A 23,454-nucleotide genomic window follows, 5' to 3' on the forward strand; every position below is an offset into this window, starting at 1 on the left:
AGAACGATGCTTTCAGATGCAAGGTGGTCCAGATCTTATATCCAAGTAGCTCAAAACTCAAGTGCCACGCTACCTCTCCCTCAGGACAGCTGAGGGCAGCTGTGTTCCCAGGCTGTGAACATCTCCAGGCTGGCCCTGACCCTTCTGGATGAGATAATACAGGGGAAGTGGTGCTCCACACCGTGTAGCTAAATCAAGGATTACAGTCAGCAAGCCCCTGTTCCTAGCACAGCTCCTTAGGAAGCCTGTAAATTCTCATGTTTTCTTTTAAGGGGATGCCTGGAAGGCATTCCTGGTGAAGGCAGTGGCTGCTGTGACTAGTTTAATTAGTGCTTATGTGCACTAATTCTACTAAATTTAGCACCTGTGTCTGCTAATCTACCACCCAGCTGGAGGGCATTGGATATCAAAGGAAAAGGAAAAGTAATTGCTCCAGCCCTGGGGATTGAAAGTTAAAATTACGATGGAGAATTTAGTCAATTGACACGTTTTACCCTCTCAGAAATAAATAAATAATGGTTACAATTGCCTGGAAAACAACCAAGGTGTTGAATATCTGCATGATATGTACCCCCAGCACAATAGCTGGCATTACTGAATCATTTTCACATCGGGTCACAAGCAGGATTTCACAGATGGATCCCGTTAATTAACATATATTAGTTACCTAGAAGTAAGAGCATCCCATTTGTTCCTGTGTGTGGGCTCTCTAGTGGAGAAGCAAGGTCATTCAGCACATTGACTCTTGACACACAGTGTATGGGGACTGAAAACCCACCGTCACAACATCTCTGTGAGCAGGAAGGTAGGTGTATCCTCTTGTGTTGTTATCTGGAAGGGCACACGGTTAAATAGTTGAATGTTACTTTTCACACCCTCTCCAGAAGCTCTTAAAAACTTGTTTTCATCAGTTCCTAAGGGGTGTAAGTCTTCTGATAGCCTCAGAGGGATTGAGGGCAAATCCTCCCTGGAGTATCAGCTGTCTATAAGCAGCACAGGCCAAGCTGAACATCCCTAGAGCATGCTCTGATGCCTTTCATCCCTCCCTAAAAATTGTCTCCGTGAACCTGGGCTCCACACTCAAGCAAGACCTTTCTCAATGTGCTGTTTCCTCTTCTCCTGTAGCACGTTCCTGGGTGAGCAGCCATAGCCAATTTTCTCCCCACAGGTCCAAGGTGAGGAGAAAAGACCTGTCATCTGCCCAGCTCTCCTGTTTAAAAAAGAAAGACTTGTATTTTAAGGCTAGCTATGCTGACATAGCTGATTGAAAGGGGTTCCTATGGACAGACATGCAACAACTAACGTAAGGCACATAGCCTGCTATGCTATGCAGACCTCTCTGGAGATGTCCAGCTCTTACCCTTAGCTGCAGAGGTATATTAGGCTCCTAACTTCAGGCACCTATATGGCAGTTAAACTAGGTGCTGAAAAGGCAAGGGGGGATTGGATATTGCTCGCGATGCTTCCCACCACCAACAATTAGAATCAAATGCTAATTGCCTTTTGGAGTTTTTGAGGTACTTCAGCAGCCATAATTTATGCCTTGCTACACCAATAGTTCTGGAAAACATGGTTTTTGTCTCTGCTTGCCCTGGTTGGATTTTTTTTTTTATTTTTTTTTTTTTTCAGCAGTGATGCCATTATTAAGAAAAGGGTAACAGCAGACTTTGTTTCTCTAACTGTACAGATTTCAGGTGTAAATTACTTGTAGCTAAGTGCCCAGAAAAGGCTTTCACCATTGCTGTTTTCCTTCTCTGGGGGACAAAGAATGCTCACATCTTCAAAGAGAAATTCTGGAGGTGCTGGGCTTTCGCATGACCCCACAAAACAAAGGAGATTCCTTGAAGAGAACAAAGAAAGTCAGTGATATGTTAAGTTTTCAGAGTTTCAGGGAGAAAAAGGAAAATGGCAAAGTCCTGATATATTAAACACCACACTTTATGTTGCTAAAACAAACAAACTTTGCACTGCAAAGTCATTATGCTGAACAAGATGAAAATACATCTTTAAGTGGAGATGTAGACTTGAAACTATTCAGCTGCTTTGTGTACAAGCAGCCTGTGACACCAGTGTTTCAAATGGTAGCAACAAATACTCAACCTCATTTGTTTAGAATGAGATAATGGAAGCCACGGCTCTTAAAGCCACAAGAAAAGTTTCAGGGGAAAAAAAAAAAAAAGGAAAGAAAGAAAAAGGAAAAAGAACTGAACTGTAGTTGGCAAAATTGCAGCACTTTTTAATAAAGTACAAGTGGTTCTGTGCCTGCTGTAGTGGGTAACAGCATGAATGCTCATGTAGCATTCCCTGGCTTATAGAAAATGGTTACAGGATCTGTATTATTCTTGCTAAAGCTAAGACTTACCAATTACTGAGATATTATGATGCTTCTTGTGAAATGGCAGCATGCAGCAGGCTTTGCAATCAGGCTGTCAGAGAAGGCTGTAAGCCCAAAACTTGGCATACTAGGAAACTGTTACAGAAGATACTGACTCAGGGGGTACTCTTAACTATGTTAATAGAATCTGGAAACAAAACTAAATTACACGTTTAGAGGAGAGGTAACATTTTGGGACATGAAGCATTACATAACTTGCACCCTTCTTCCCAGCGAAATATCCTGCCAGCTATGAAACAGTTGACTTTCTCAGTTTTATTGCACTGTGCTTGATGTGAGAGGTTGAAGGAGGTTCAGAAGTTCAGCAAAGACCCTAAAATGTACAGCAAAATTGATGGTACATTCCTTCCACACCTGAAGGGCTTAAATTTCTCTGTGATATTGGATTAGATTTTAAAAGGAAGTTGCAAGTATTGTGGACTTCATCACAACCTTGTCACAAACCCTACAAGGAATGGGCATGTTAATAAAAAAAAAAAAGGTGAATTTCTTGTTCGCTCCAGTGCCCTGATGGATCAAATCCACCAGAAGAGTGTGAATCTGGATGGCATGAGAATTTTCATCCCTCTGAGGAACTGAATTATTTTGCTGCATACAGACCAGGAGAACCCAAATTCTGCAGAGTAGATGCCTAAATTCACCTCCTCCCAGGTATCACATATAATGTAAACTGCCCAATCTAAATGTGATCAAAGGCTCTTCAAAGCTGTTTTAAAACCCGAGAATGTCACACAGCCAATTGCACTGGAAATGCATGATAGGCTACAGATATATGGGTTGGACCTCAACCTCGTGCAACTGATGACTCAGCTTTGCCTGTTGCAAGCCAGCTATCAATTTGCAGAAGGTCACTGAGGTCCATTCCAAAATATTTTTTGTTCAGCCAAACCAAATGCTGATTGTTTTGCAAAAAGGTGAAGCTGATACTAATGTTTTCCATGATAGTAGCAGCCAACCCCAAAAATGAGAGGAATACAGATGCCTAATATCTGTCACAGCTCAGGAGTCTGCACCTCGTGCAATGAAAAGAAAAAAGGCAGCAGAGAAGTCTGATTTCAAGTTCACAGGAGTTTTAGGTAAATTCACGTAATGAAAACAGCAGCCTCTGAACTTCATCCAGCTTGGACTCTGCTCTTCTATTTGTGTTTTTAAGAGAAATAGCGATGAGCTTTGTACCGTGCTTACTTTGTCCACCTGTAATAAAAACGAGGAAAATAAATTTGGTCCTAAGGTTTAAAACTCGCTACCTATAAACTTCTTCCTTTTTTAGTGTCAGCTACCACTCGATAAGCGCTGCACTGATTTGCACTGTCTGAGTTGTGGGCAGGGCACTTCATTCCTGGCAAAGTGAACAACATAATTAGCATCTGCATTAACTAACTGGGTAAAAGTTTGTCCTCTGAGTGGAAAATAGTGGAAGGATGGGTTTAAGCAGCTAAGAATTAAAAATTAAAATAACTGACTCCAGGAGCGTTTTCCCATAGCAACATGCTTTTAAAAATAATTGAGAGAGGTTAAGAGAGAACTGCTGCATAATTATACAGATCCATCTTCATCCCGTGTCGGTGGGTTGTTAGTGCCAGAAATGGGGGCGTTGTAGGGGGGCCACAGGCACGGGGAACACAACCAAGAATGCTGCAGAGGAGAAGCTGAACTGGGCACCAGTTAGTCACCTGCTACAGGTAAGGTTTCAAAGATAACAAGGAGCCAGTGATGTGAATGGTGAGAATAATTGCTTGTCACCGAGTCAGGAGATCACAGATACCACTGTGAAGACAGCCTAACAGTGTCCCTCCTGCCTAAAGACCAGAAATAGTATTAAAGCTAATAAACATACAAGTCTTTTGTCAAAATCCCTCTGGCCAGGAACACTTGATCCCTATGGAAGGGAACTGGACATCAGCAACGTCCTGCCTGGGGTATTTTGGCAGGGCAGCTAAGCTGCGAGACACGCACGGCTGCTGCCAAGATAGGTTTGGCTCATTTCCTATCTCCTTCCAAACAGCCACGACACTGGTGTGGAGGCCTTTCATGTTCTCCCACGGCAAGGTCACAAGTGGGAACAATTTACAACATCTGCAGTCACCCGTACAGGCTGTTTTTTAAATGCTTGTTACTTTTAACCCGTTGCCCAGTTCATTTCTTCCTGAGAAAGAAGGCAGAAACCCTGGCATGTCCAAAGAGAAATGCACGTTTCCTAGCAAAAACCAGACTCCTCGCTGACGATCAAGGCTGCTGATGTTGCCTGTTCTGCTGGCCAACCTGCAGTGGACCAGCTGAGTGGGTACCATGGAGAAGCAAGGAAAGGCCGCAGCAAAAGCTGCAGCACTCGCCTCTTGTCCTCTGTCCTTTTGTCTTTTACCCACAAACAGAAACCTGGTGGGAATGAAAGTTTAATTTCCCTTTCCCCTGTCATCTTATACCAAGTTTGTTTCTTCACAGTATTGCTTACAATTTACTGTTTCCTTCCTTCCTTTATTTATTTATTTATTTATCTATTTATTTTTTAAGCCAAGCCTCCCCAAGCCAGGAATTGTTTCCCAGCTGACTCCCCACTCACAGCATTTCTTCTCTCTCCAGGTGTAACCTCTCATTTTCCTCTGGCTGCTGCTGGCAGCTGTTCCCTCCTAGCAATATGTTTCTAACCAGATGCCTCTAGCTGCAGAGGAATTTGCCTTTTTCTGGCCGGCTGCTGTATTTTTGGGCTCCCCAGGCACAGCAGCATCAGTGGGGAGCAGAAAAGGCTGGGGTAAGTCTACAGAGGGCCATTTGGTGCAACACACTTGGTAGGGCCGAGGGCCCTCACCTTGAATGGGCACATTGGGTGAGCAAACATCCTGGTGAGCTGCACATGCTGGCTGCATCCAACCTGGTCCTGAGCAAAACTGGTTGCAGCTTCACCCTTTGCTTCAGGCACAGCAGGCTCTAGGGCTCCAGTGGTGTAAAACACAGAGCACTTTGGATGAACCCTCCTCCCTTCTGTTTTATTCATTTCAGAAGCTCACGGGCTCCTTGACTTTAGGCTGCATATGTTCAGGCCAAAAATAAATAAATAAACCAGTGTTTAGGCCTGGAAAGACAAAGTCTGCTGGGCTGACCACGCTGCAGAGCCGTATTTGCACAAGGTGGTCTGGATTCTAAGTAGCTGCAAGCTATTTCACTCTAGCAATGCAAGCCTCTTTTCTCTTGAATCTTTAAATGTTGATAGAAGATATAACCAAAATATTAAATACCATGCTATGATTTTTTTCCCCACCTTCCCTTCCCTTTTGTTTTTATGGCAGTTTTCATAACAATTTCATATATGGCAGTATTTCATAACAATTTTCTTGAGCAAAATCAACATGCTCTTTCTCTGACTTGAGCTAATTAATGCTCTTATTTCCCTCTTAAACCATATGTGCACAGTCATGCTTGGTTTGTATGCGGAGAAAAGAGAATATGCTGCTCTGGAGATTTTTGAAAGGCTTTATTGAGGAGAACCCAAACCACAAGCTGAGCTGTGGGCCACTGGGGCAGGTGTCCTCTGTGGGTGGGCAATGAGAGTATCCTGCTTGGGCAGGTCAAATTTAGCAAGGTCTGCACTCGGTATCCCAGTAATTCCTGCCTGAGATTTAGGGTACAGCAGCGGTGAATGCCAGATAATGCATGAACAGATGGATGGATAGGATCGAGGATCTTGCTTTTTGTCCCTGTTGTAGCGGGGAATGTTGCCTTTTATTCCAAGATAGCCAGTGTTGTAGAGGACAGGAATTGTTTTTTGCTATCACTTTCTCAAAGCCTGTGTTTGCAGCAATGGCTAGTCACACCAGAAATGCTTTTTAGGGTCAGGTATTAGTTGCTCAATTATCCTCCTTTGATAGTTACAGCTCTTGAAAGTGGATTTTCCTTCCCTGTCAGATGAGCTTGTGATTAACAGCAGATTTGGAGATACTGTCCCACATTGTTTAGCAAAGCATGGATCCAAGAAAGGATCCAAAGGTAGGATCCAGAAACCCAGATTTAGGACAACTGTACCTTCAGTATCATGATCCCTCGCTGTTCTCAGGGCACTCATATCTCAGGCAGCATCCCCTCCCATCCCACAGGGCAGTTACTGTGTGCAACACGGGGTCCACCGTGGGCACAAACTCATGGACAAGCTCCCTGCTCAACATCACATGTCTCGGTGACTGTCTAATTAAGATAAAAAATAATTTCTTTTTACCCTTCTCAGCCCCTCCACTGTGTGGGTGATGCCCCGTTTGGGCCAGCATTGAAGGACAGAATAGGCTCTGGTCTTGCTGCTGTACCTTGGAGCTCACTTACCACCCAGGGATGCACGGCGAAACTGTTTGGACAACAGGTGAGTGGGAGCTTGCATGTACACTACGGGAGCAGGCATGGAAAGAAACACTCTCCATTGAGCATCTCTCTTATTCAGGTATAATAAAAAAGAAAAAATCAAAGGGAAATATTTCATGTGCAAATGAGTTTCTTGATTATATGTTCTATTCTTACTAAATATTCTGGTTTAGTCCTGCAAGGTTGGATCCTAGTGATTAATACATTTGAGGCAATTAGGCTTTGAGCTGCCGTCCTTACATTTGTTTGGTTATTTTCTGTAGCACATACACACACTTGCACAGTTAGCCTGCATGCAAGGTGTAATTTGTCTGTCTGAGGGCTGCGCTTTGAGTCACTGAGTTTCCTCGGGGTATACTGATTCCTCTCCTCTGGAAGTCCTCATGGAGTATCCTAGGTGCTGCTTGTTTTTTGCATTCCCTTTAAAAATTGAGTTGTACTGTAAAAGTGGCAGTAACCATCTGCATGTAGCAGGCTGCGATTCTCTTTATAAGGTGAAAATGCACCCATCCTGCTCCTGAACTAAGGATTACTATTCCAGTCTCGGTATTTCTGTTAAGGATCTGTCAGCAGCCTTAGAGGAGGATGCAGAAAATATATACAATATATTTGCACTTGGTGATTTTCAACATCAGATGTTTGACTACAATCTCAAGACCAAGGGAGTGTAGACTTAATGCTGTTGGAAACTTTGGTCCTTCAAAGCAGGAAAAAAAGCAGTCTTGAAGACTGCATTTAATTTCATTTAATTCAATTGTTCATTTAATTTAATTTATTTAGTCCTAGTACTTGAAGATCTGTTAAAAATAAAAAAGCCACTGGACTCACTTAATTCCTACTTGATTTCCCTAAGTTCCATTAAAGCATTCGTGTCTAAAAATTATACACACTGTGTAACTTGTCTTGTGTAAGCACTCTTTGTTTTTTTTTTACATTGTTTTAACATATATGCACAGAGAAAAAGCCCAAATTAAAATGCCATGAAGAATGCAAAATCAGTCACTTGAAATTCAGGAACTACACAGGGTAAAACAGCTTGTGTAGAGCTAATTTGGCCTCTGTGTGTCTGTGTTCACATACTGTGTATGTTACACATATATATATATATAATGCATATAATATTTGTGTTCTTACAGGGATGAAAGCCTTTAATTACATGACTACCTGCTGCTTTTTGCAGAGAGCACTTGCCTCGTTCAGTGAACAGGACAGACCTGCTTTGCATGTGGGTCACTTTACCGTGAAGGAGGCTGCTCCCTGTGCGACCCTGCCTCATTTATTGCAGAGGTGAATCACAAACGGGGTGGGAGGCTGCAAGGAGAGTCGAGGTGTGTCACTGCTTCTCCCGAGAATTAAATTCATCATTTAGAAAGTCAGCTGGATGACTGCTGACAGGTGTAGAAGTGTCTGAGCTGGCTCCTCAGTTCCCCTCGAGGAAAATTCTCCTGACAAGCTTACACAGTTTAAATAGCTGGTTAGAGTGAACTTAGCTTTTTTTACCCTACTGTGAAGTAGGGGGTGAAGGCAGGAGCTGTTCTGTAGGCAGACTGAAGGGGAAGTAATTTCTAGCAAGGAAATGGCTACAAGAAGCCGATGGAGGTCAGCTCTTCTGGTGGCACCCCTCTGTCTAGAAGAGAGCAACCTGGACCAAGTAGGGTAGAGCCGCCTTGGGTTTATCTTTCTTACGCTGCAGTCACTAATATTGTACATCGGGACTATCTTCATTAACCAAATTCACAACCTCATTAAAAAAATGGTAGCGTGGCAAGGTTTCTTTTTCATAAATCCAGGTTAGCTGTCTCTAATTATCTTACCCAGTTTTAATTCTTTATTAATCAAGTGCTGCATTGGCTGCTCCATCATTTTGCCCAGAAGTGATGTCAGGTTTCTCTCCCTTCCTCCAAGCCCCATTTGATGTTATTCCAGTTGCTTTTGTCTCAGTTTATGAGTGCGTGCCTTGAGACTCTGGAATCTGATTTACAAAAGCACTGCATATTCACGGTTGCCAAGAGGAGTTGTGCTTTGAAAATACAAAATGCTGCACCATGCTCAAGAATGCTAAACTGCTGGGAGCTGTGAGTTAGGCACACAAAACTTCATGGTTTTCACCTTAACCCATCTGTCTCTGGGCTTCCCATCAAGAAAGGAAGGTAATAATAACCATCATCTTATGGAGATAGAGTGAAAATAAATGCATTAATGTTTGTGAAACACGTGGATACTTCACAGGGAAAATTATAAAGAAGCCCATGAGGACATTAATCATTAGTTCTTGAGAGCAGGGTTTGAAGATAGTGCATTAAATAAGTCATGGGGCTCTATACTGTATGAAGAGAAAACAAAATATTGAATTGCTCCTCATTAAGACCCAGAGTCTCAAAGGGATTTTAAGTGCCTAATTCTTGCTGAGAATCAAGGCTTCTTAAGTGGTCATATATATATATATATTTTTAATGATTATTTGTGTGTGTGTGTGACTGAAAAAATCAGGGGACCTGCAAAAAAAACGATCACTTAAGTATAGGTTGCATCATAACGCACATGTAATTAAATGTTTCATCAGAATGCATATGCACGAGATTTGGGACACAAATTAACATTGCCCAAACAATCTTCGTTGCAGCATTTAGCAACACCAGGTTGCTTGACTTTGCAACATTCACGATCTTTTCCAATAGTTACTGCATGGGCAATTTTATCTGGTTTTAGGTTAACAAACATCCCCAGCGGACAGAAGATGGGAGGCCTTCCTTCGCTGCACACCTCCCTGCACAGGGACAGACCTTTGCCAGCAGCCTGAATGGTGCAAGTAATGGGTTGTCATCTCCTGTTTGGATCAGCAGCAGGGAGGGACAGGACGCTTTGCCAGTGAGTTTCACTAATATTTGCTGACGCGGGAAGAATGGTGAAAGTTGGGTGTCTTTGGTTCAGCCCCAGGATCGGAGGCTTGTGCGCCTGTTCTACAAATGGCATAGCCCATTTTACCATTTTCAATTCATTCATCCTTCTTTCTGTTAATCTTGCCCCACACAGAGCCCTTGCAATACTGCCTTGACCTCCTGAACTGAAAAATTCCTGGATAAAGCCCTGTGTGCCCTTATCTGATCCCATAGCCATTCCCCCCATCAAGTGGAGGTAAGAACAGAGGCTTCCTGATCCCTTCCAACCTGAATTATCCAATGATCCTATGAACTCATCGTATTTTTCTCCATTACACAAATAGTCTGCATTCCAATAGCCTATTTTATTAATCAGTCTTTGCACCAAGTAGCTTTGATTTATCACATTGTCATAACTTCACCTCTACGGTATAGGATTCCTTTAGATAAAAAAGGCAACCAAGCATGCATCCCATAAAACGGTAAAATATAGCCAGGGTTGTTATTATGTGGGATGAGGTTGTTGCAAATTCTATATAAAACGGGAATTTGTGCCAGGAGCTCTTCAAAGTGCCATGGCTGGCCTTCCAAGAATCTGGAAATGTCATCACCAAGGCTAAGGAACCTTGTTTTTTTCCTCCTCTCTGCGAACATGATGATATTTGTCTGGATCCTGGCTCTAAATCCTCCGAGCCGTGGCATGGTGCCAAGAGGCAGGATGCTAGCTGTGCAACAGGAGGCTTGCTCTGGTCGGAGCAGCGCTCCCCATTTTCCAGCATTGGGACACACTGCCCCGGAGCTGAGGCCGCTCTGCATCGGGGCTATCTGCATCATCTTCTAACAAAGAGGCGCCCCAAAGATGCTACATCTGCTGTTGGGGGTCAGAGAGGCACTGGTTTAGAAGCCATGCTTTATTGTGAGAGGTAGCGTCTCAGGAAGGGAAGGCCTGGCTCTGTAATCTCAACTTCAGCATTTATTCATGTGTAGGCTCCACCATGCAGTGGAGCATTCCCTTCAAAATGTGGATGTTCCTCTCAAGATGTTTTCATTTTCCTATTCAAATCAAAATCAATTTTCACCAGAACACGTAATGACCCTTCTGTTATTTGAAAGATATTTTTTTCAGTGAAGTACTACCTCAGTACTACTTTTTTATCAAAAACATTTCTTAGCTACTAGAAATGTATTTTCTTTCCTTGGTTTGTCCTCAACCCTCTTTACCCAGGAAGAGTCTCTGGAGGATCACTGTTTCAAGGGTGGGAAAACTACCGTGTAAAAACGTGTAACTCCCAAGAATATACCACTTCTGAAATTTTCAGTTCCAAACAAAATCACAGGATGTAGGAGTAGCCCAGAAGAGGTGTTTGGGATGAAGATGTTTGGTCAGCTGGAGTAATGGCTGTCACTGCTCATTATGTGCATTTCATTGCACTGGATGATTTTATTTTGTTTCTACGGGTTCTGTTTCTGCTCGTTCACATTGCTCCTGTCTCTTCCTCTGAGGCCTTTTCTTTTCCCTCTTAGCTCTTCCAAATGTTTTCTGTTCTTTGCTTTTAGTCAAACTTCTCAAAGCTATAATTTGACCTCCGTTCCCAAAGTCCCCTTGCATTTCTCCTTGCCAACTACAGGCCTTGCCCTTTGTGGGAAGAGAGTTAGTGGTACCAGGGAAGTGCTGGAAGACCTGTCCCATTGCAGAAGAGATGTAGGAAGGGTAGTGAGCAACCGATCCGGCTAAAACACGAGTTCCCAAAAGGAAGCATGGGGAAACTAGGTCAGGCTTCTACAGGATAAGCAAAGAAGTACCGGATAGCAAGAGCACGCAGGGACAAACGGAGAAAAGCCGATGCAAGAAATACAACTAACGAGAGCATGGCAAGCCATGAGAAATCATTCAGTAAGTACATCAGTGGTAAGAGGAAGTCAAAGGAAAGTGGATTAGTCATCAGAGAGAGAAAGCTACTGACTGATGCTGAGAAGGCTCGGGGTGCCTGATGCCTTTTTAGCACCAGTCTTTACTAAAAGATGTTGCTTGTTATCAGGTGATTGCCATAGCGCACATCAATGACAAGGGAAAAGGATTTCAGCCCCGACTAGGAGAGAACAAGGTGCGAAATCATTTGGGTAATTTAGAGGTGCTCAAATCAAGGGGCTGGCTGGCCTTCAGGGGAGGGAGCTGAGAGAAATGCTCAAAGGATGCTGGAAACGTTGAGCTCAGAGAGGACGACCAAGGAACGTGTTGGTGCAAACGAGCAAGAGTGGGGCCTCTCTTTGAAAAGAGCATTTAAAATAAAAGTATATAATAATAATAATAATAATAATAAACGTAGCCCAGGCAGACGTTTTCTTCCCAGAAAGGCCCTAGTAAAAACAGCCAAATCGCCGGCAAACAGGCAGAAGGACAAAAGAGATAAGTAACCATTAACGTGCACTTGCCAAGAAGAAATCAGGTCGAGCTGACCAAATTTCCTTCGGCAACAGAAGAACTGACCCTGTTATGGAAGAAAGGAGCAACCTTAAGTTGAGCTCTGCACTCTCATTCATGAATGAAGGAGTTTGGTTTATGCAAAAAATGTTGGGTAGTGGGTATAAAAATGCCCAAAACAGCAATTCTTGAAAGTGTGGTGTGAGGATGTGCTAGCACGTCCAGCTGGCCAGTTGTTGGGAGGAGAAAGGAGGAGACCTCCCTGGGTAGGGGTAACAGGGCTGTTTCAGCAAGGAGTGGTCAAATAAGTGTGAGACGCATCCCTGGGTGGGCTGTGGGTATTGGGGTGTCAGAGTGGGGCTGAGGGAAGCCACGTGGAAGGGATCTGGAGCCCATGGCAGTGGGGTGGCCTTTCTGGTGTCCTGTGCAAGAAAAGGAGCTGAAGGGAAGGACAGACAAGGAGTTAACGGTGTACTGGCTTGCGGAGACTGAATCAGGTAAATGGATGTCCACCACCGACTTGCTCTTCCATTTATATCCAGCAACGATGCCAACCTGCTACTAATGCACCCGAGTATTTTCTGCTCGCTAACCATGTTCATATGTACAAGTGCGTATTGATCTGTTGTCTCAAATAAAGAAAGAAATAAATAACTGCTCGGTAATGCACGGGCTGCTCTCCACGATGCAAATAGTCTGAGGCGCTTAGGTGCTGAAGCGAATTGAGCCGAACACGAAAGTAACCTTCACACCTCAGAAACGACTCCGCCGCAGCTAAGGCGAGCTGCTGGCAATTATCTACGTGCATTTTTTATTTTATTTTTATTTTTTTTTCCCTTACGTTGCACCGCGGCCTGCTGGAGGGGGCAACCGCGGCTCTCAGCGACCCCCCCCTCTCCCCGTACCCCCTTCTTCATCCCCCCCCGGGCCGCTCCTCCTCCTCCTCCCCCCTCGCAGCGCCCCAGCCGCAGCCGCAGTGCACCGGCCAGGGCGCACCGCCCCCGGCACCATGCTCGCCCCGCTCCGCCGGCCCTGGCCCCGCCGGGGGGCGGCGCGGAGCCCCCCCCGGGGCCGCCCCCGCTCCCTCCCGGTCCCTCCCCCGGGGCCGAGCCGAGCCGGGCCGGGCCGGGCCGGGAGCAGGTGCCGGGGAGGCGTAGGGCGGAGCGAGGGGGGGGCCGTGCCGAGCCGTGCCGGCAGGTGGGGGCTCGGGGGGGTCCCCCCGGCGGTGCTGCGGGGCCAGGTGTGCGGGATGGGGGGCTGCGAGCCGCCCGCGGAGGGGGGCCGGGGGGTGCCGCTGCCGTCCCCGCCGCGGCCGCGGGGGGACCTTTAGCTGAGCTGGGAGCGGGGAAGCCGCAGCGGGAGCTGGTGTTTTCCTCCCCTCCTTCCTTCGCCTTGCCTCCCCTCCCTCCCTCCTCCTCCTCCTCCTCCTCCTCCTCGCCCAAACCGGGAGAGGAGGCGTGTTCCTACAGCCTTGCTGCACCGGTTCTGCACGGCTCGCTGTCGCCTGCTTTGCTCCGCGGGGTAGCCGGGCGATTTTTTTTTTTTTATTATTATTATTTGTTTGCTCGTGCTTTTTTTTTTTTTTTTCCTCCTCCCTCTCTTCCTTTCCTTTCCTTTCCTTCCTCCCCTCCCTCGGCCCATCGCATGCTCGGATCCGGCCGGCTCCTTCCTTTTTCTTTTCGGCGGTGCCGCTCGGGGGGGGCAGGGAGAGCTGCGATGAGTGCCGCCTGACGCACAGGCACGGCGAGGGGGGGGCCCCGCCGGCAGCCGCAGCCCGCTGGGGGCCGCAGGGCGAGGGGCTCGCTCGCCGCCGCCTCCCCCCTTCCCTTTCCTTCCCTCTCCTCTCCGCTCGGCGAGGCGTGAGTGCGAGGAAGAGGAGGACGACGAGGAGAAGGAGGAGGAGGAGGAGGAGGAGGAGGAGGAGGGCCGCTTCGACTCGCCGGGAGGCGCCGGGGCTTGCCGTGGAGCCCCCCCTTATGTGAGCCCCCCCCCCCGGGCGGCTGCATGGCGATAGAGCGGCGCCGCGAGGGCCGGCCGCTGCCGGAGGAGAACGGCTCCGTGCCGGGGGCCGCCGCCGCCCCCCCGGGGCCGCCCCCCGGGGCCGGGCTGGGGGTCGGGGCCGAAATCCAGGCGGTGCCGCCGCCCCCCTCGTCGTCGTCCGCCGCCTGCAGCCCGCTGCTCCTCGACTACGACGGCTCCGTGCTGCCCTTCCTCGGGGGGCTGGGCGGCGGGTACCAGCGCACCCTGGTGCTGCTCACCTGGGTGCCGGCCCTCTTCATCGGCTTCAGCAAGTTCTCGGACTCCTTCCTGCTGGACCAGCCGGACTTCTGGTGCCGGCAGGCGGACGGGCAGCAGGGCGACTGGAACGGCTCCCTGGTCCCCCCCGGGCACGCCAACCGCAGCGGCATCTTCCCCACGGCCACCGCGCTGCCCGGCCCCGGCAACGCCAGCGAGTGCGACTGCCACGAGTGGCACTACCGGATCAGGGCCGGCCTGGTCCAAAACGTCGTCAGCAAGGTGAGGAGAGGGGCTGCCCGAGGGATGCTCGCCCCCCTGGGGCTGCCACCCCTGGGAGAGGCGCTGCGGGTGGGTGCCGCTAGCCAGGGAGGGCTCCCGTCGGGTCCCTGTGCCTACAGCCAGGCTGCTTTTGGGCAGAGGTGGGGATGGAGGTGGTGGAGAAAGTTCTGCTGAATCCCTCCCGCTTCGTAGTCGCTGCCTCGATAACTCTTTCCATAGAAAAAAAAAAAAGGAGAAATGCCTCGCGCGAGGTGTACACCTCCCGAGGCACAGGGTGCTGCTCTGTTTCGTGGTTCTCCCACTGGAAAAGCTAAAGGGGAAAATTCCTGGTGTGTGGGCCACGCTGCTTTCTACCCCTGCTTCGTATTCGCCGAGTAGCATTTGTGAAAAGCCCACCTTGCCTTTTCACCTGCAAGGCTTCGCTCGCTTATCCTACCGGCCACGCGGAAGCCTTGCCGCCCGTGTACGGGCCTCGCCGGTACTGACAGACAGCTGTAGTTCTTGGAAACGTAAAATGAAACTGTTGGACTGGGAAAGTAGCTCCCTGTGGCCGAAATCCCCCCGGCTCAGCAGAAATTACTTCCTGTGTGGAAGTGTTGTGGTGTGACTGTGCCTATCTGGTTGGGCGCGAGGAGCGGGGCAGCAATCAGATGACTGCTGTGGTTGTGCCACGGTCAGCCAGCACGCACTTGGATTAATCACTGAAAATCATTTTGGTTTATCTTCGTGTCCCTCGAAAGCGTGCGCAACACTGGGAAAGCAAGCAGAGCAAATCCCCCAAAAGCTCAAACCCAGAATGGTTTTAGGAAAAAAAAAAAAAATAAAATAATCAACAAAAACCAAAACCCAACAAGCCTGCTGCACTCCTTCCATGAGAAAAACACAGGCACATGGTAGATGTGAATGGTGTGTGATGTAGAAGTGCATAATGAAATCTGACATTTAAGAGAAGCAGATTTTCTTCTGTTTATAACCAGAGACAGAGCTATTCATATGGTGCAGGGCTTAACACTGATGCCTGAGCGTGAAAAAATCATCTCGGAATATTCCTTTTGAGTGCAAACTGTTTAATTTTTATTTTTTTTTTTCAAACGCTGAGAGCCTTGTGAAGGTCATCATCAAGTTGACCACAGAAGGTCAAGGGAGAGTTGGTTTGCTATCTTGCATACTTCCTTAATAATAATAATAAAAAAGTGTTCTTTGGAAGAACTCACAGTAAAGGGCAGATCAATTTTAATGGATAAATAAACAGCTGTGGTCCCTGCTGTCTTGTTTTCTACTAGAAAGAATAATAATCATCTTTGGAGACTACATTTTTTTTTTTTCAATGCGGAGCTTTTGTTGTATGTTTGCTTCCAGAAACTTGGCAGCTTTTTCTCTTTGATTTGTAATCCCTTATAATTATAATTAGGTTGTTTTCACAGGGTCAGGATTCCTCCTTAGCTTGTGTTTTTGTTCTCTTTTGGGGTTTTCTGGGTGGGTGTGCTGGCTGTTTTTATCCTAGTGAAGAAAGGGAGGAAAAACCCAAACACAGCATCAACGTAGCCGAATTCAGGCTCTCTCATAAACCACCAGGAGCTCCGATAGTGTGGGAGCAGTTCTCGTAGCCACTGCCTCTTCTTGGGTGCATCTCACTGCCCTTTGTGCAGAAGGGCCCCGATGATGGATTCAGGAGCCTGGATGTTCAGACCTCCCGTAACTCCCCTCAAAAATACATTTGGTTCTGTAATGGATTATGCAATGTTCTCATCTTTCTAAATAGAGTTTTATTAAATCTGCCTTAGTCTAATATACAGTCATCTGTGTGGTAGCCAGTGGTTATATTGAAATATCGTAAAGAGAGCCAAAAGTATATTAATAAAAAAAAAAAATGCACTTGTATTTGGCTGTTCAGTCCCCTTATTCTCATCCTCAGCGGCCCAAGCTCATCTCCAATGGATGCTTTTCTTCAACGAAATGAGTGTGGTTATTTAGCGCAAAGCATATTTCCTGCTCCGCCTTCTGTCAATGAACTGGGGACAGTGACGTTTCATGTACCCTGGGAGCAGACCCTGAACTAGGATGGGTTTTGCTGTCTCCACAGCCTCATTGACCCATCCCATGGAGGCTTCCTCAGATGCCATCTCTCCATCCCTGTTTTTTCAGCTGTCTCTTTCCCAGCACCTGTTCCTGCGTCACACTTGGGGTTCATTGAGTCGAGACCTGGCCACCTCCAGCCCTTCTCCTGCTGGGCTGGTGGCCAGGGCCGGAGGTGGCCTCGCGTGCGCCTCGGCGAGCAGCCCTGCCCTCCTGGGCTGAGTCACGGGGAGCGTTGCTTTTTATAGTGCTGCCACTCATTGGGACCGGGAACAGTAATAAAAGACGTGCTGCTCATTATTTAATGCCGTTGAAATACATACAGCGAAGAGGTCAGATGTGTAACGTAACCACAGGAATTCCGGTGGCCGTGGTAAATCACAGATCTGAGCTCATGGCCTGGCTTGGTGCATAAATCTTGGACCCGAGCGTGGTTTGTACATAAATATCTCGAGGATATGTTCTCCAGGAGAATTCAATTGTAAGGCTGTTTCACCACTAAGCGTTTCTCTGAGGGTTTTCATCTATTCTTTGTCACATCATCACCATTATCACATCGCTCTGAACAGAGCGCAGCTCCATCACTTGTGAGATGCATATCCTCAACTAGCCTTGGGGCAAAAAGCTAGTTAAAGAAAATCATTTAAATGGGCTGTGTGTCTCACCACTGTCCAGAGGATGGGTGCTGAGAAATATTCCCCCTTATTTTCTTTTTGTTTTGTTTTGCGAAGGGGAAACCTGAGGTCTCCTTTTGCCTATTTGCAGAATGACAGTCCAGATGAATTACTACCATGAACGTAAAAAGCAACATAATCACAACAAAGCATATATGGTTGTGGAACATAGAAGGACGTTGGGGTGTGTTCAGCAGGGACTTTTCTAACCCTCTTGTCAACCTCTTCAGTGGCTGAACCTTCTGTCTGCATAGTCGGCTGTAATCTTGGGGCAAAGTTTTCATGGAAGCTCTTAGATATGGGGCTGGCACTTGTTGTTTTTCCCTCCTTTGCTGGGATGACTTTTCTGCTGTGTTGAACAGCATTACGTGGTGGTATGGTTTGTTCTTCTGAACCCAAATCCGTATCATGGACACTGAGAGCTGGTGATGGGCAGCGACTGAGGCTTGATTAAATCACAGTGGATGGTAGCACATCATCCCTTCTGCACACGCTTGTGCCATTCCAGATCAGCCCCGCTCTCGGCAGTGGTATAGGGAGAAGTGGCTAGTTGGAAGCTGCTTTTTAATCACCCAGAACAATTATGTAATAATAATTCATGTCTGGTCACACGGGAATTCCTGTTGTGGCTGCTTTTCTGCTCCAGATGCCTTGTTTTGCTGCAATGCTGTTCCTCTTGGCTCTTAGCTTCCCACTTGATTTGGGTTGAGTCATCGTCTTTCCCAAGTAACGTGCCGTGATTTTGCCGACCTACCGCTGGTTTGATCCTTCTCGTTCCAGTTTGGCTGAGCCTCCAGCTAACTTTATGCACACACACACACCAAAAAATCAAAAGGGAAGCATAATTCAGGAGACCTCCCCTTCTCCCTTGTGCTCCGGGGGCGATGCTGCCCAGCAGTGAGCTTGGAGCAGTGCTGTCTTGGTGTGCACATGGATCAGTTCAGGCAGCGACATGATGCTATTTGCCCCTACAAAGGTATGTCTTTGTCCTACCTTTTCTTCCTTTGTCCTGCTTTTCTTCCTTTTTGACAGTTCTGGCATTTTTCTGGACTGGTCTTCAGCTGATTTAGCTTGCTAACCTGGCAGATTTTTAAATACTTTTTTTTTTTTTTTTCTTCCCTGGGTTTTCTGTCAGATTAATGAAGTGAAATGGCTCTGCATGGTGACACCTGCCCTGGGCTGTGGTGGTGTCTCATGGGATTATTGCAGGTACCTGCAAGTAATCAGGAATGTTACAACACAAAAATCTCTGTGTGATAACAGCAGAGATGAAGCTTGCACTGCTCATTGGGTGGCATTTCTTGGAGAAGGGGGTAGGTGTGCATTTCAAGTGCACTTTCAGAATGCAGTTATTAATTCAGAGGGATCCCCAACAAGGTCCTTCCCAAAAGGAAGGGTGATAAAGCACTGGCATAGGTTGCCCAAGAGGTTGTGGACTCTCCTCCTTGAGGATGTTCAGAAGCCATCTGGATGTGGTCATGGGCAACCTCCTCCAATTGTCCTTGTCTGAGCAGGGGGTTGGACCAGGTGCCCTCCAGAGGTCCCTTCCAACCCCAGCCCTTCTATGAAAATCAGAGCTGTGCCACCCTTTCCAGGCACAAATGGGAGGAAATCTTTGTTCTCTTCTGTGTATCCCATAGCTGGCTGGCATCAGAAAAGACTGCAGAAATGCTGATGCTTCTCTTTTGTTTTTTGTTTTTTTTTTTCATGCAACCACCAGGATTTTTCTTGTCAGTGTTGGTTCATGGCTGACTAGCTTCTGCTTGGTCCCAGATAATTAAACCCTTGAGTTATCGTACCCAGTGCAGTAGCTGGGTCAGAAGCAGCAAGATCAAAGCTAGCGTATTGCCCGTGCTCTTGCTTCCATTTTACAGGTTCAAGGGGTGAAGGGACCTGCAAAGCAGATTCTTGCATCAAGCAGGAGGACTGATGTAAATTTCTTTCAGACAAGGCTTTGAAATGACTAACTCTGTTCCAAACATGTGATAAAGGGGTCAACAAATCTGCGTTCTCGTTATTGGGACACTGATGAACACCACCCTAAAAGAAAGTGCATTCCTGGCCAAGCAGCGTGCAGGACGTGGCGGGTGTTTCGGTGACAACACCCCTCTTCCCAGGTGCAGCGCAGCTGTGCAGAGTTGCTTTCTGTCTACCTGCAAACATGACGTTATCTTATGCCAGCATGCGAGATAACCAGCTGTGATCTCACCAGACAACAAACACGTGTCTTGTGAGCTTAGATGTTCTTTCATTTATTTTTGAGGGGGCGGTATGTACACGCCAAAACACTTCTAAGCAACTGGTCTAGAAAACAGCGACTGCATTAAGGCCAATACTGCTACCAGGACTGAGGTCATCTTGGTTATCTGTTTGGTATGGATTTTATGCACTAGAGGGAACCTACGTAGAGTTAGCATTTATTATCAGCTTTACGATAAAGTGTCTTGGATACAGGAATCTGATTTCAGCTTACTGTAAACGTGTAGAAATAATAATAATCCTCTATGAAGGTAGCTCCATCTTGCAGTGTCTTGAAGTCATCGTCAGCTTTCCAAGACTTGGTATTGAGCCTTTCCCATTCCTCATTTTCAGTGTGCGTGTGAAACCACTGTGTTTTTTTTCAATATTATTATTTGGGATGGACGCGATGTTTGAAATGGTTGGGGTTTTGTTTGTTTTTGTTTCCACTCCCCAGCAGATCCTGTATCTCAGTCATTCAGTTTACACATGCTAACCCTGCCTGTGCTGCAGCAGGAACTGCAAGCTTCAGTGCGTATTTACCAGCTGTTGGGGCGGTTTGAACCCAAATATCTAACGTGCTCTAGCAGTTTTACTTCTTACTCTGGCCATGAGAGCGCAGTTGTAAAAGATGCCATCCTGGTTTTCTTAAAGCAATCTCCAAAGAGGAGGAACCGGCATTTAGGGAAGCGTTTAATTTGGAGCCAGTCCCGCTGTTTGTCATGGTAACGCTGAGATGAGGATCACAGGCCAGCCAGCTGTGAAGGTGTTCGTTTTCAATGAAAAAGCATCTGGAATAGCACGAGACTGGTGGTTTTCCTTCGCGTAGAAACCCTTGGCCATATCAACGGTGCAAAGCCTTAAATTAAAGCTTTCCAGATGAATTCTAGACAGCTGCTAAATTTAGAAGAAGCTGAAATATTTAAGCTTTTATGTACTTTGTCTTCTGTTTTCCCCATCAGCCCGCTTCTTTCCATCTATTTTCCCCTCCAAACGACCTGGCATCCCTGCTTGGAACAACCGCTCGCACCCTCTGGTATGCCTTCCTCCCCTCATGCTCCTGGCTCGGGGTTATCCTTGAGAAACTGTAGGGTCGATGAGATGAGGCTGAAGCCTTGCTGGAGAAGGTAGCAATCGTCTGTGCTGTAGGCGATGTGTAGGAGATGGGAGAATCCTGTCTGGAGAAGGAGATCCCACAACTTTGCAGCCATGCTGAGGTTTCCATGCTGAATTCCCTCAGCATGGTGTCTCTTGGGCTCCAGTCCCTTCAACTCTAAAATGTGTGCTTGGCTCTAAAAAGATGATTATCTTCTGTTGGCTTTTGCCAGCAGGTGACCTTATTTGAATTCGAAGTGCAAGTGCTGCTCTTGGGGCCGCAGCCTGTGCCCCTGAGCTGGTGATGAGAGTCAAGGGTGAAGGTCTTTGGGGGCAAGGGTCCCATGGAGAAGCCTGGTGCAAGGCGTGTGCTTCTGTCTGACTCCACCAGTATCGCGGACATCTTTACCACTCACACCATCAGTCTGTACGTAATGCTGTCCTCACTGTTGTACTGCCTGAAAGCCTTCTCAGTAGCGTATTAAATGATATAAGTGAAGGTCTGTACTGCCAAGGAAGGTTCTTTTCTTTTTTAATCTCTCACCTTATCCCCGGGAGGAAAATTCAATATGTAGTGTAGAGCTTTGTTAGGATTTTTATTCTGCCCTTAATTTACAGCAAGGAGAGAGCCCCAAATGCAGGTTGTCCTACTGAAACGTGAGAACAAAAGACCAGATAAGTGAATATTTTCTGATACTGTTTTTTGGGGCAAGTGTTTAGGTACACAAGTAACGAGGCTGGGAGAATCAGGAATGTTACTTGTAAGGTCTAGAAAACAGCACGTTCACGTTATCCAGCGACATGTGGTTTAGGGTTGCTCTTGTGCACTGTTTCCACAGCACCAGGTGGTCTGGGTCCATGCAAAGGGTTTTGGTCAAGGCTGGAGGAATTCATTTTGGCTCGAGTGCTGTCTCTGTGTTAGTGCTCTGGTGCTGCCCAGTCTCCTCCTGGCCTCTGGACCGAAGTCCATGAGCGTGTCTACAATGTCGCAACGTCCCAGCTACAAATATTATTAAGGATAGGGAATGTAAATTACACTGTAAGACCTTTTCCCCTGCTCTCTCTCCCAGGACTGTGTAAAACCCTGTCTGCACGAACAATACAAGCTTGACAGACCAGTTTATTCTCTTCATTTGTGAAGCAAGCTGAATATATTTATCCCTCCTTCCTTCCCCCTAACATTTAGTTCAGTCTGAATTAATACCAGACCCTTTTTTCCCTTCCCTCTTCTTTTCCGTTTGCCCGGGTTATAATGACTGTAGACCTCAAATGATGAGCAGGCAGGGTCACAGCAATGATAACTGCATGTCAAAATTAATTTTTAATCTACGGTGACTTTGAGCAAGTGCTTCTCACGAGGAAAGGTTTCCTCTTACCATCTGCATTTTGGAATTTCATTCCATGCTTGGCATTTTTGAGGCTTTTCCCCCACTTCAAAAGACAGCCTAATAAGAGTGTGAATTGGATTTTGCCATGCCAGCCCTTTTAAAGTTGTCTATGTGCAGTTTGAAGCATGTGTTGTCCTGGAAAATGTTGGTCTTCAAAGCGTTAACTTGTTTTTGATTATCAGATGATAGCAAATGTTAATATTTAACTTAAATGTTGTGGGTGGTGTTTTTTTTTGTGGGGGTTATGGTTTTTTAAACATATGGCTTCTATTTACAGCGTTTAGACCGGTTCAAAACACCAATTTGGCAGCTTGCTCAACTTCTTATTTAGCTGGGTCACGAAGCCAGCCCTGCCAGAATGTGCCTTGCTCAGCATAAGGGTGGTCATCAGCTGAAAACTGAGGGGTGGCATTGGAAAAACATTTTTACACGTGTGACTTGGTCAGTTGACTTGGTCTTGAAGCAAGGAGTAGGTTTTAAGTTAGTCGGTTTTGTGACAGGGACTTCCCAGTGATGTCAGAACACGTGTAGAAAAGACAATCGCAGCACAGAGATCTAGAAGAGAGATGGAAATATCCTGAGTATGAACGTAGCATCCATGAAAGCTGCGAGCAAGATGTTGTATCTCCCAGCGCTTTGATGTTGGATGATATTATGGAGTTGGACAAAGCAAAGCAGATCGCATCAGCTGAGAAACGAGTTAGTTGACTAATCTTGGTAGGGTGAAGGCTGGAGAAGATCAAAATGGCTCAGAATGAAGAGAACTGCTACTGAAAATAAAAGAAGTGGTGGAGAAGTGGGTGGTATATAGAAGCTACTAAAATTGACTTAATCGTGCTGAGTATTCACAAGACTGTCATATGATTAACAAATCATATTTTAATTGTTAGCGTATTAGTGATGATTATTTACTTAGCAAACTTCCTTCTTCCCTGTCCCAGTGGGGAAAAGAAACAGATCTGTGATGAGAGCAAGGTTGGGATCAGAAGAAGCTAATTGCTTCTGATTAAAACGTGAAACTGCAGGATAGATGAAATTTGGCTAGTTTTGCGTTTTATCGGATGGCATCCTGTCATCTTGGGGGTCTGCTGATGGATAGCTCGGAGGGTCTTTTCTGCTTATGGCATGAAGCAAGGTTGTTTTAGTGCAGAACAATCATATATAACCAAAAGCCACTTCCAGATTAACGTAATCACGCTGCTGCTGGAGCCGTGTCACCATGGTGTGGAGATGGCTGTCTCAGGTGAACTGTGACCAAAAGGTTTGAGGATACTGCAGGAATTTTCCCGTCATTGCTATCGCCTCGCAGGGCGTAGCGGGGCCAACCTGTTTACCTTGAGGTAATCATTACACAGGGCGATGACTGAGAGCAGCTTGACGTAGCCGGTGCCTTAGGTTTCCTTCCTCACGACGGAGCTGAAGTTTG

General features: G+C 46.6%; 1 protein-coding gene and 1 long non-coding RNA gene across 4 annotated transcripts in view; both read left to right on the forward strand.

Annotated features, from left to right (window-relative positions):
• The first annotated feature begins 683 nt into the window (after nucleotides 1–683).
• LOC106019567 (uncharacterized) lies at nucleotides 684–12,914 on the forward strand. 2 transcript variants are annotated; one of them, XR_001194478.5, is made up of 6 exons: nucleotides 684–805; nucleotides 4,976–5,144; nucleotides 6,612–6,740; nucleotides 7,876–8,026; nucleotides 9,449–9,607; nucleotides 9,773–12,914. It is a non-coding gene; the product is annotated as an uncharacterized lncRNA (long non-coding RNA). The 2 variants fall into 2 exon arrangements; XR_003495468.3 differs by having other exon boundaries at nucleotides 7,920–8,026.
• Nucleotides 12,915–13,154: 240 nt separating this feature from the next.
• The window catches only part of SLC22A23 (solute carrier family 22 member 23), a 94,815-nt gene continuing 84,515 nt past the window's right edge, over nucleotides 13,155–23,454 (forward strand). The window contains exon 1 of one of the 2 annotated variants that reach the window (XM_038174184.2): nucleotides 13,155–14,557. In XM_038174184.2, coding sequence (XP_038030112.1) covers nucleotides 14,045–14,557 — 513 coding nt within the window. In that variant the 5' untranslated portion in view covers nucleotides 13,155–14,044. The remainder of the gene's footprint in view (nucleotides 14,558–23,454) is intronic. The other variant, XM_027451709.3, reaches the window with a different exon arrangement.

The sequence above is a fragment of the Anas platyrhynchos genome, chromosome 2, assembly GCF_047663525.1.
Source record: "Anas platyrhynchos isolate ZD024472 breed Pekin duck chromosome 2, IASCAAS_PekinDuck_T2T, whole genome shotgun sequence".
Taxonomy (NCBI): domain Eukaryota; kingdom Metazoa; phylum Chordata; class Aves; order Anseriformes; family Anatidae; genus Anas; species Anas platyrhynchos.